Source organism: Ischnura elegans, chromosome 1, assembly GCF_921293095.1.
Source record: "Ischnura elegans chromosome 1, ioIscEleg1.1, whole genome shotgun sequence".
Taxonomy (NCBI): Eukaryota; Metazoa; Arthropoda; class Insecta; order Odonata; family Coenagrionidae; genus Ischnura; species Ischnura elegans.
The window spans coordinates 38,863,744-38,876,848 of record NC_060246.1 but is presented as its reverse complement, the minus strand read 5'-3'; the positions used below and the strand labels follow the sequence as shown (position 1 = coordinate 38,876,848).

Genomic DNA, 13,105 nt, shown 5'->3' with positions numbered 1-13,105 from the left:
GTACTACGTACTAAGGGTAGAATAATTTGAAATTCCCGCTACAAGCAGTGAGAAAGGAATGTCATTTGTTCTTTTTAGGAATTTTTTGCGCCGCAATCCCACGATCGGTAACCGCAAGTGTTTTTTATGCACTGCGGATCGGTTGTTTACATCGGTTAGGATGGCAGAGTTGCCCTTATATGTGCTAAGGAAAGTTTCTCGCTGCCCTACGGAGACATAAATCAGTGTGGCAAACCCACCTGGCCCTCAGAAGTAGAAAATGTCTCGTTATAAAGGAATTAAGTCCAAAATTGTCCACAGTGACCTGAACCCTGTGTTTCATTTACAAACGAAGGAATGTGATGCCAAGGAGTTATCACCGCACTTAATCAAGCTTGCACGTCGAAGTGGACAGTTAAATTTATCAGGAAGAGGATTAGGAACAGGTTAGAGCGGTAGTCATCCAAGAGAATAACTTTTTCGTCTCGTTTTCGCATGTGTCTTTTAGTGGATGATGTGTTTAATTTCTCGGAAAAATAAAACTTTTCAGCTCCAGAGAAAATTTGGGAAATCAATGATTTAGATGAGGCAGAAATACGATTGCTTGATGTCAAGCTAGATAGAGATTCAGATGGAGATCGGTGGTGGGAGCATGAGCCTCTTCACCATTTGGATTTAAGCTCCAACAGCTTGACTAAAATTTCGTCTAAAATACAAAACCTTTCCACCCTAACAACATTAAATGTATGTGAAAGGCCTAGATAACTAGTTGAACAGAATTCCTTCAATCGGAATTATTTTCCTTCATGTAATTACCTTGTCATTCAGTTACAGGATAATGGATTGGAAAGTTTGCCGTGTGAAATTGGTAACTTGCAGAGTCTTACAAAATTGAACGTCAACTATAACAAATTAACTGACATACCCAATGAATTTTTTCAACTACGAGAATTGAAGTCACTTGCCATTTCACACAACTTTCTTGAATCGCTCTCATCGGATGGAATTGGTGATCTAATAATGCTCGAAAATTTGGTAAATACCTTCAAGTATCATTATAAGTTATTGATTTGTATATCACTAATCAAATGCGGTTCAAGCCAACAAGGTCAATGAAAATGTTTAATAATATTGTGATTCATCCTCCCTGGCTTCAAGTGTCATTTTTTTTAAATACATGTAGGTTCAGTATTTTTGTGTTTGCCTAAGTTCAGTAAGGTAGCCAGGCATTTCGTTTGGGGAGGGGGAGAAAAGGGTGGGGAGTCCAAAACCAGGGGAGAAAATTGTTGAAAAACAGGGCACTAAGTAGAAGATTTTTAACTAATTTTAACACTTTTCATAACTGAAAAAACTTTATTTGTCAGATAAATCTTTTGAAAAGTTACGATTTTTCAATATTTTGTTTTCTTTTATGAAGGGAAGTAATTGTGAGTTTATATTATGGGGGGAGGACCTCCCCCTCTGCCTAAGTTCATGTTTTTTCTCAAAAGTTATACTGTGTGGCATGGCAGAATACTGAAGATCATAATGTTAAGGTTGAAAAGAAATGTATTACATAAACAACTTTTTAATTTCCACAGAAAAATTAATTGAACCAATCCATGTTACCCATTGCAAAAAATAACAAACCAGGGGCAGATAGTGAAAAAATTTCCAATCAATCTGAAAATGAACTGGGTCTAAACTAACATTTTCTGTAAAAGTATTGGCTCGTAGATGATATGACTTTTCAAATTGTATTCTAACTTAATCCATGATGGCTTTCGTCTAACTGTATTAGAAAACAAGCTTAGTAGATTTTTTTTATATTCTCAAGCAAAGATGATGTTTTCACTAGATAGTCATCATCTTTGTTCTTGTATTTACGTATCAACTTATATATTATTTAAGCCGTCATTTTTATCGTCTGATAAGTTTTTTATGGATTTCTGATGAGTTTGCATTTAATCTATGTTTAAGCTTTTCATGCATTTAGGACTAATGTTATACTAACCTACCTCGTGGGATATTTTGATGAATTTACCTTGCTATACTTTGCAGGAGGTATCACATAACAAATTGACGGTTGTTCCTCCTGGTGTTGGCTTTTTAACACGTTTAAAGCAATTGTCCATGTCACATAATGACATCAGTGATCTTCCGCCGGACATTGGAAATTTGAGGGGTTGGTATTTAATTCACATGTCCATGGTTATTTAAAACAGATATTTGGCACCATATTTTTCTGAGATCTGAGTTAAGGTTTTTATTATACCAGTTACTTTTCAAGTTATTGGGTGTGGGTGCAAAATTTATTTAAAATGGAAATATTTAGAATTTATGAATGCAATATTTCACCCAAATTCAATTTGTTGGCACCTCAATTACCTCCTTTATTTTGAAAATTGATTAATACATAGCTCTTTATCTTCATCGCTTTTTTTTTAAGCTTTTTGGTGACAGGCCTTCTCCTGGGTTCTTCTAACCTTTTCATGATTAAGGTGTAAATGCACATTAACATTATTACCTAGGTACATCATTGATGTGCATCATTAATGTTAACTTTCTTTGCTGACTGGATTTTTGATGAAAGCATAAATATGCCCTGTAAAATCCTAGGTAAATAAAATTCTTTATTTATTCATTCAGCACATTATTTTCAATTTAATAATCTATTTGAGAGGAAATGTTATTCATTATTTGATATAATATTTTCCATTATGTAATTTCACTTGAGAGGATTAATTGAACAGTAAGATCAATGCCTTGTGTTGAGTGGAGGGTTCTTAAAATTGCCATTCATAAATAAGTTACATATTGATATTTTGGCGACTAAGTTATTGTTAAGAGATTAATTTGGATGACCATTACAACTAATTATTATTATTATTCACCATTGCTGCTTGCTGGAATTCCTTTCCCTAATGATTAAGCCATATAATAACCACTTCTCATAGTATTAGAAACCTCAATATAGTATATAATTGCAAGGTGATCTCTAACCTCATTTTCAAGACCTGGGCCTGATACAAGGCCATAACCATTATTTTTAAGGTGATGACAACAGTGCTTAGTAAGCAAGACACTTAGAAGGGGAACACGTTTTTGAGGGTTCATTTGGAGCATGTACACTTGAAAAATCTCCTTAAAATTTTGGGGAAGGGGTTTGAACCCCAAAACACCCCATTACTACTGCAGCCTTGACGTGATATTAATTTATGGCCGTTAGTTCTATTGATACTCCTCTTGATGGAAATACTGTGTGCATAAAATATTTTCTTACTTAAAGCAATGAAATGATAGTAGAACTTCTTTTTTTAGGATCACTTGAATCAGTGTTTCCTGAAAACACAGGATCCTTCAATACTAGTCCTTTGGAATGTTTAATCAATACTACTTGCTTGGTAAATTAATGGCAGAGCATTTGTATTTGGAGGCTTTCAGGAGCAGCTGCATATTATGCTTATTTAAGGGAGCTTTTGCGGCCATTGCAGGGGGCATCATCATGCGATGAATAAAAAATTTGAATGGTGGAATTCGTTGATATACTTGACAACCCTTCTCACTCCACTGGAGTGCTACGGGTAGGGGTGACCCTGACGTCAGGGGATCTCTCTGCCCTTTCCTTGGGTGGGAACCATTGTGGGTAGGTGAATCATTGTTAAAAACATTCTGGAAACATATAGGCCATTGCTTCTTTAGAAAGGTTCTCTTCTATGTCTGGCTAAGTTTAATGCCATCTGCTCAATTAACATTCTGGAGGTATTTCTCAATTTCGATTGCCTTGCACATTAGGCGTCGGTGATAAAATCTTTCTTGCGTTTCGTCAATTAAAATATTATGTCCATCAGAGAATGCATGCATAGTTACAGCCTACTTCTCCGTGTCTTGATGTGATACAGTTGATGTTCTTCTTTTGAGCTGGCAGTTACGTAGCACCCTATCTGCACTACATAGGATTTCCCAGGTCAAGGCTCATGTGTAGCTATTTTTTCCGTCATATTTTTGTTGTTTATCAGCTGAAGAGTGGGATTTACCATTCCTGTTATTATTTGACTTGAAAATGGTATTTTGCTGCATGGAATTTAAGTCTTCACACTTAACTTCGGCTTTGCTCTACTTAGATGCTCCAATTGGCCTCCTTCCCCAATTGAGTAACTCTTTGATCACTCTGTGATGGAATCTTAATTTTTGCCCCCCCTAATGCTAAATTTTTTTCGGTGTAAGTGATAATAGAAAAATTTAGCTATAATTCGAAAATGAAAAAACTTACAAATCAATGTTTTTCACAGGAACTAAAAATAAGAACATGTATAACAATGTAGAAAATATAATTTTTTGCAAAAAACACTTTTTCTTAGTAAGAAATAAATACAGTGGAACTTCGATTTATTGTTTTTCCAGAGAATGGATGAAAAAAAAACAATGAACGTGGGAGAACGACCGATGCAGGAATGTTTGACTAGGTTGCCTACGTACCAGGATACGCAGGATTTTTGGCGAGCAATTGTGATATTCTTTAAAGGATTCATAGGAATTTAGTCGATTAAAGGAATATTTGAATTATATGGAAACACTTTGGGCATTTTGTTGATGCGACTAATACCTCTTTCAAATATTCTAAGGGAACACATCACCTAGCAAAAAATATTTACATGCTGTCTCGACACTTACCCTGCTACGTTGGATTTCTGTCTGATGTAAATCTTATAAATGATTCTTATCTACCAAACAGCATTTCAGCGGCATGCCCACCCGATACTCAACTTCGTCCAACTTCTTGTTTTCACCAGGTAGCTCGCTCTACCCCAACTCCTACCGACGTGTGCTAGTGGACAACCCTATGCATTTTGCAATATTAATGCACTTCTCCCGCTGATTCTTTTCTTCTTACTCAATTACTTTCATTCCATCTTTTAATGTTCTCACCTGCTTCTTCGGAAGGTCCATGATTCCATGGCAAGTAAAAATGAAACAAATGAACATGAAAACTGACTTTATTAAACCCAGAATGAAAACACTCACTGACTTGAAGTTAAATCGCGCTGGAAAGCACAGAACAGTTCGAACGAGGTGAAGTTCGGAGCTGACACTATGGCATGCGGTGTATGCAGAATCGACTGCAGAGGGTGAAGCATGACCAAATGACTGTGCCATTAAATTTTTTGTCCTAAAGAGAAGGCTACTTACCCACTCATTTCGAAGTAGCGTAGCACCAACTAAGCAGATGAATTCGAATGGCAAGTAGGGAGAAACAAAATATCCTGAGAAGATATCCCTTGTCAGTGACTGTGACTAGAGAGATTTATAGTGTAATTCCTAAATTGTTAACTGATATCTGTTTTGGGAAAAAAATGCTACATCAGCTTCAGAGAAGCTCAGCTGCGAGGATATTGATTTTTGCTAAAATGCTAAGTCTTCATCCTATTCTGTCAACTATTTCCTTGCTTAAAATGCGTAAATAATGTTAGAAATATGTCATGTTTGGTCTCATTCTTCTTTTAATTACGTGCACATTACTTACATTGCAGTCCAATAAAGGTGTTATACCAATTTCCGAAAGTCATTTTGGGACACCTTTTGGACTAATAGATTACTCATGCAGCAGTTGACCTCAGGAAACTGGGAACTTTGAAGCAGGTAGGCTGAAAAGGGTCAGTGGGTGAGAAAGAGGGAGGGGTGAGACAGGTTTCTTTTACAAATTCTCGAAGCTAATGATTTATGGTCTTCGTAACATGATCCCTGTGTGACCTATGCTATTGGATCTCTGAAGCCTTCTGGTTTGTTTAGGAGAGGAGGAAAGCATCAGAGGGGGGGCCAAGGGCTGATGGGAGGGGGATAGCGGATTAATATCCTATGACGCTGAGCTTCTCCCTATAGTAATTCTATGTCGTGGGGAAGATTCAGCAATGTGCCTGTCGTTTCATTTTTGTCAAAAGATGGATGCGGGAAAATAACACATCGGAACCATGATCTTCAAAAGATCAAGGCGGGAAAACTATGCTTTGGGAAGCAATAGATGTGGGAAAAAATTAAATTGTCTGTATGGGACTTTATTTGGGACCAGCGAATGATGTATGCGGGAAAACGATGAATGCGGGAACAATAGATTGAGGTTCCACTGTAATGGCCTAAGGCCACTTAATTTTTGAACATTTCAAATATTTTTGATGAGAATATTACAATAAGTTTTTGGAGAACATTTCTGATGTAAAAAGCGACAGATTTTGTGAAGAGACAAGAATGATTTATATTGACCAGTAAGTACATATTAGTTTTTTGTTTTTGATTACTGTAATGTTCTTCTTAAACTTTTTGTAACTTTCTCATTGAACATATGTATTTGAAATTTCCAATAAATTATGGGGTCATTGGCCATCAGTTTCTTTTTGTTAATAAAACATGTTTTTTTTTACCAAAAAATTATTTTTTTAAGAATTGTAATATTTTAGTGTCCAATTTAAATTATACCGGGACTAGCCGCGGTGATAACTTTTACGGGAGTCACCCGCAATGCACAATCGTGCGAAAGATCCACAGAGAAAAAATCATTCGCCTTGACCGGGATCCGGGTTCGAATCCCGGTCAAGCCGAATGATTTTTTCTCTGTGGATCTTTCGCATTTTAGTGTCCATTTCTATTAAGTATTTCCAGTGTAGGCTTGTTTATTTTCTTTTGAAGAACGCTTTATTTTAATGACAAACAAATCTTTATTGGTCCATTTTTGTGGAAAAATTCCCTGTTGCATTTGTTTGGTGACTCATTGTGGATCAACTCATTAATTGGAGACTCAGAGATTGTTGATATTTTCACCTACTCTCACTTCATTTTATTTTAAGATTTTTAATGTTAATGACACTATGTTTTTTTCTTATTATTTGACTTATCATCGGTTGACCAAAAAAGGACCTTTTCCTCCTCAGTAAAGAGTACATAGAGTAAAAAAAATATTTCTCTATTCAGTAGAATGCTCAATGGTGAATGATTTTGAAAATTGTTAATGATTCAAATTTCAGTAGTTAAAACTAGGGATGAGTCGATTCCAAATGTCGATTCTTGATTCCACCGATTCTCGGGCACGGAATCGGAATCGAGAATCGATCGCCTAAAGTCGATTCCGATTCCTTCGATTCCTGGAAGATAAATGTTTTGAGCATATACTATAAGTTTGGGGCATTAAAGGCTGCCACACACCTAAGCGGCCGCGGTGTCAGCCTTGCCCACGCGTAGGATACCCCCGGCACCGGGGTGCTGCGACGAACATGCCTTAGAGGCCTCGGAAACATGAAAATGTCGGCAAGAGAGACAAACCGACGAACCCTGAAATGGTGCGTGTTCATGAGCAACTCTCAGAGAAAAAAAATTGGAAACCACGGGATCGGAAAGCAATGCATGCGTTTTCCGTTCAATTATTAACCGCTGGTCACGGCAAATCAAATTATTGCGATTATGAATCACATTCGGAGAATTCTGGACCACCAATTTTAAAATATTATAGATCGAAATATATATTTTTTATTTTCAAATGATATTTGAAGTCTGATGATAATAAAAACGTGCAGAGAGCGAGTTTTCCTGTGAAAAAAAGTTTCTTATAAATACGTGCTGAGAGCGGGTTCTTTTATATAGAGCGGGCTTTTTTAGACTAACATGCGTCTGCGTCAATAATAAAAAAAATTAGACACATTCGCGTTTGTATAGCCCAGTTTCATCAATGCAACCCTTGAGAAAGTTGATACTTGCTTGGCATAAGCCGCGGCTTCCGGGCAGACTCGACAGGTTGCGTTCGGCCGCCACCGCGCACCCGCCAGGCTGCTCTCGTATGTATGGACGCAATGAACGCTACATTATTGTTTAGCCACCGCGGCCAAACAAAAATGTAGTCACCGTGGCTATTGTTATTTTTAGGGATGGTCGGATCAATAACCTCGGATCCAAATATCCGCGGATATTGCCCTTCATCGGATCCAAAGTCGCGGAAGACATCGGATCTGGATCCGAAATTTTAAATAATAGCTTCAGTGAATGCAACGCCCCATCAGGGTGGAAAGAGTTCCGATTCTCTCTTCGAATGCGCCGTCGCATGCGATTCTTGTCCTACTCATGAACCGTTTTGTTCGAAAGCTCTCGCAGAGGTTACGAGTAGAATTTCAGCCGTGGCCAGGATTTTCAGCTAGAAAATAAAAAAGGCAAAATACGACTGGCACATGGTGTGACTCTTCCCAAGAGATTGAACAATCATCGGGGGAATCTCAGCGCCGTAGGATAATAACCACGTGAAAAGTAACTACGTCGCAGATTTCAGAAAACCACCCTCGGCCGTCCATCACCCTGTGCCTGTTGTTTTTTTTTCGTTTCCGAAATCACACGGACCATAAATCATTGTATTCTAAGGAAAATATCAAATCACACGAAAACAATTGAAGCGTATTTCATCCCTACCTCGTCTCACCAACTGACCTTTTTTGGCTTACCTGCTTCAATTTTCCGTTTCTAGACGACAAATGCTAGGAGAGTGACTTTCTGGGCCCGAAGATATCTTGATAGCTTCGACAATTAGATGACATGCACGAGATTTAAAAAAGAATTACACCAAACGAGACGCATTCCTGACAATATTTCATTTTATTTTTCAGCTCTAATTGATTGCCACTCAGTTTTCTATCCACAATTCTACAATTAGACTTTACTGATATGCAACATTGTTCAAACAGCACAATTTTCAAAGAAACAAGCACAGCATTAACCCCTCAAACAATTAGAAACGGATTGGAAACGCCAACTACATATATCACGTAGCGCGCCCGGCTTCGCTTTGAAGGCAACGACGCGACGTCACTGAAGCAAGATCTGACTTCTACATCCTTGACTCCCTCATTTGTAGCCTTGTTGTTTGAAATATGGAGGGAGCGCACTCCTTCCTCTCCACCTCTCCTTTACGCGCTCCTTCCCAGTGGCGTAGCCAGGGGGAGGGTCCAGACCCCCCCCCCCCCCCCCGAAATATAAAAACACAATTATTGTCCTTCACAGAAAAAAATATATTGAAAAATCAGGAATTTACAAAATTTTTCTTTAACAAATTAAGTTTTTTCGATTATAAAAAGTGTTAAAATTAGTTTAAAAACCCATTTTTTAGTGCCCGGTTTCTTCAAAAATTTTCCCTACTGGTTTTGGAACCCCCCCGAACGAAATTCCTGGCTACGCCACTGCTCCTTCCCCTCCACTTCTCCTTTACGTGCTTCTGCTGCCCACTTCTTCCTCATACTGAGCGGTTGAGCACCTCGTCGCATGTGACGTTAATGCCGTTTTAAATACTGTTAATTGTGTTGCTAATTGTGCAGTTGCAAATCAATTTAATGATACACCAATAAAAATGTCTTTCATTGTGTATAAACATTTCCATTGAGATAAGGAGAACCAATGAATGCCGTGTGCATGCACTGTGGCGTAAATTATCGCGAGGATATGCTAAATCCACCTCACCATACTGAAGCATTTTCGGGTGAAACACAAGTCCGTATGCGATAAGAAAGTAAAATTCGGGGGAAACGTGCGTGAGGAAAATTTGAATTCAGTCGATGGCAGGGGGTAGTCAGGAATTTTGTTAAGGGGGGGTCCAAAACCAGGGGGGAAATTTTTAAACAACAGGGTACAAAGGAGAGGGTTTCAAACTAATTTTCACACCCATAGTAATAGAAAAAACTTCATTTTCCAAAGATTCATTTTTTTCATTTTTCATTTTTGTCAATTCATGATTTTTAAATATTTTGTTTCCTTTTATGAAGGAAAGTAATAGTGTTTTTATATTTTGGGGGGGTCCTCTCACTACGCTACTGGTCAGTGGTTCATCCTAAGATTTTTTCTATTTTCATTTCCAAACCCAAGTGTAACAGTTTAGGCCCTGAGTATGTACAGATGTTTTAAAAAAAACAACTTGAAAGCTCATAAAATAATTTTTAATTTATAAAAATATTAAAATGTGTATGAAAATCTAACAAGCATTCGATTGATTGTATGTACCCAGAATAAACTTGAATAATGACTTTGTTTAATGGCAGGAATTGGAAAATGCATTATGAATCGAAAATATCCGAATCGAAAGATCAGGCTCCAAAAATCCTGGATCCGTCCATCCATAGTTATTTTATTCCATTCAATTATTAAATTTTAATTACAGCAATACTACAGATAAATCAAAATCCCACCTGTTAGAAGGAATGAGAATCGATGGAATCGGAATCGAGAATCGGGAATCGATTTGAAAGAATCAAAATTGGAATTGGAATCGAAAAAAAGTGGAATCGACTCATCCCTATTTAGGAGTTTTAGAAAAAGTCACCCATTGCGCCAAATTTTTTTCCTTTTCTTTTCGCGTAAATACTTGGATCCTTTCCATTTGAGTTTTCATGTGCTTTTGACCACGTGCGCCTGTGCGATCACGTCATACTGAAGTAGCTGCGACCAATGGGATACTATGAGAGGCCAATAAAGTGACTCATTCTTCTGTTATTATGACAGAAATGGCATGAAGATGAAGCATGCATCTCCATCATTATGACCGAAGCAACAGTGAACGTGTTAAATACTCTGTTTAAATACTGTTTATAACATTGGATTTTTACGCTGTTTCATAGAATTAACTGTTTTATGAATCATCTTAATCATTACCATGATTTAAAAAAAGCTTCTATATTAAAATCACTTATACTCTACTCACAAAAATAAGTTTTTGTATATAGAGTAGAAGTGACGGTTCCTCACTAGTAAGTTTTTTAGTTTAATAAAAAAATAAGTTGCTCATTAATGAGTATGCTTTTTTTTTTAGTTCTGCAGGTTCTTGACTTGAGTTATAATAAACTCACCACACTCCCTCCCTTGGGGGAGCTTAGGAAGCTAGAAATGCTCTATTTGCAGCATAACCTCTTGTCTTCCACCCCTGATCTTGTTGGTTGTGCCTGCTTGAAAGAAGCTCATTTTTCTGACAATTCTATTAAGGTAAATTATGACCTTATTGTATCCAAGTGGTACAGCTGCATGATTTGATGATTTTAGATTTAGAAATGATTTTAATTTTTACTGTGATCATAAATATCTTAATGCAAGATGTATTTCTTTCAAGAGCCCACTTACTTTTTTGGTACTTCACTCATCTCAGATTACAAGGCATTATTAATGGTTGTAGTAAAATAAAGTGACTTTCACTCCTTTCCTCAATATTTAATTAAAAATATAAGATAGATGTATTATTTGTTGAAATGGGCCATAAAAATTTTCACTCTGATAAATATTGTGTGTGGTGTTAAAATATTGTAGTACCATAGCTGTGCCTTGGAATTTTATATTTCATTTGCAGATTTTTGAAGCTAGTTTAAACTTCTAAATAAAGCTAATATCTCACCCAAAAATAAAAGCTGCTGTGTGTTGGTTAAGGAGTAATTATTCTTTGTTGGGGGAATACTATGGAGCATTGATGGTTAACCCATTCTGACCTGCAGTGATCAGGGATATTTTAGGCCCGATGCCCATTAGGGGTAAAGATTACCCCATAAATGCTGCATTCGTGTGTCATGGCAGCAGCATCTACAATGCATCAACACTGACTGGAAGCAATACAGTCCTGCATATTTTTTGAATGACACCACATTGATGCAGTGTATCAGTAATGGCTGGCAGTCTTAATTCAAACACTGAGTAAAAGCTGGAGGGATGCCACAGTGTGATGGTGTCATGTGCATTAGTGCATAACAACAGGCCTTCTGCTGATAAGTGCAGGAGATTGATGCAGTGCAAAATGCTTGTGTACACCTGGCCTTAGGATTGTGTTGTCTTAACCATCACTCACTCGGAGATTCAACCCGATGGTTGGCATGGATAGTTGTAGGCAGGGGCGCAGCCAGGAATTAAGGCTGGGGGGTTCAGGTGCAACTAATACCAGGGTGCGTGGGGGTATGAAATACCTACCAGGACAACTGATAGGTGTGAGATGAATAAATTGTGGAATTTTAAGATAAACAGTACAAAATGGTGAGTTTTACGGCTTTCTGAGGGATAATGTATTTATCCTTTCACTATTCTATTGGTAATATCAATCCATTTAAGTAAAATGGATTTAACTTAAATATTTCTCTGAGCTCTGGGGGGGGGTTTTAACCCCCAAACCCCCCTTGCTGTGCCACTGGTTGGAGGTAGATCTCACCCCTGATTTAGCAGCTAGTGTGTGAATTTCATGCATTCGGGGTTTGGGGGGCCATTTACTTTCCCTTGGTCACCTTGCTCTTCTAGGATTTTGTTTGAGGGTGTCTGAAGGCTCCACCCTAGATTTGAACCTTAGGCCTTTCAATCAGCAGTCAAGCGCTCCACATACCATGCTCCCCACTGCTAGGTGGTACTCTTAAAAATTAACCAAATTTTAGCCCAGGAAACTTGAGTATGTTAGGGAATACTGTATTTCTCCGAATATTGTCCCCCTCTGAAAATATGTAGTCCCCCCCCCCTAATTTTGAGGCTTGAGTTTCCTCACGGAAATTAAAAAGTGCATTTGAATATAGTCCCCCCTTTTTCTTTTATCATGGGCATTTTTGGAAAAAAAAGGGGGGACTATATTCAGACAAATACGGTATCATAACTTTCTCTGACCTATGCACAAGGCCTTTGAAATTGGGAAAGAGGTCTGACAATTTCAATCTCAACGGTGTGATTTCAGCTCATTGGGTTTTGCGGCTGTTATTTTGAGTGAGAGTTGAGACAATCCTAGGCCAATGGAAAAGGTATACATATGTAGTAATAAATGGCAGAGACCGTGGTTGAGGATTAGGCAAGCTAATGATGATTATTTTTAAAACTATTATTTAAAATGAATTTTGTTATCTCAGCTTCACCATTGTTTCATCGTTACCTGATTTAGTGATTCCTAATGTGGATCTAGAGATGGGAATACATAATTCCAAGACTTGGAGCTTTGTCAGAATTTTGTCAGTCTGATTGTGGAATTGGGTTTCTTTAAAGCGTCACTTCTCAGGGGCCCTCTTTTTTGCATCCATTCTATTGGATCTTGGTGAGATAAAGCTGTAACCTAAAAGATTACATTTGATGTATCTTTTATGCCAAACCTCAATATTTTTTTGAGGTTGCCCCCATTTTTATGAAG

General features: G+C 37.6%; 1 protein-coding gene across 2 annotated transcripts in view; it reads left to right on the top strand.

Annotated features, from left to right (window-relative positions):
- The first annotated feature begins 94 nt into the window (after positions 1-94).
- The window catches only part of LOC124158962 (leucine-rich repeat-containing protein 40-like), a 30,607-nt gene continuing 17,596 nt past the window's right edge, over positions 95-13,105 (top strand). Inside the window, exons 1-5 of one of the 2 annotated variants that reach the window (XM_046534417.1) lie at positions 95-425; positions 530-723; positions 808-1,014; positions 2,020-2,143; positions 10,784-10,953. In XM_046534417.1, the coding sequence (XP_046390373.1) occupies positions 260-425; positions 530-723; positions 808-1,014; positions 2,020-2,143; positions 10,784-10,953 (861 nt within the window). In that variant the 5' untranslated portion in view covers positions 95-259. The remainder of the gene's footprint in view (positions 426-529; positions 724-807; positions 1,015-2,019; positions 2,144-10,783; positions 10,954-13,105) is intronic. The other variant, XM_046534408.1, reaches the window with a different exon arrangement.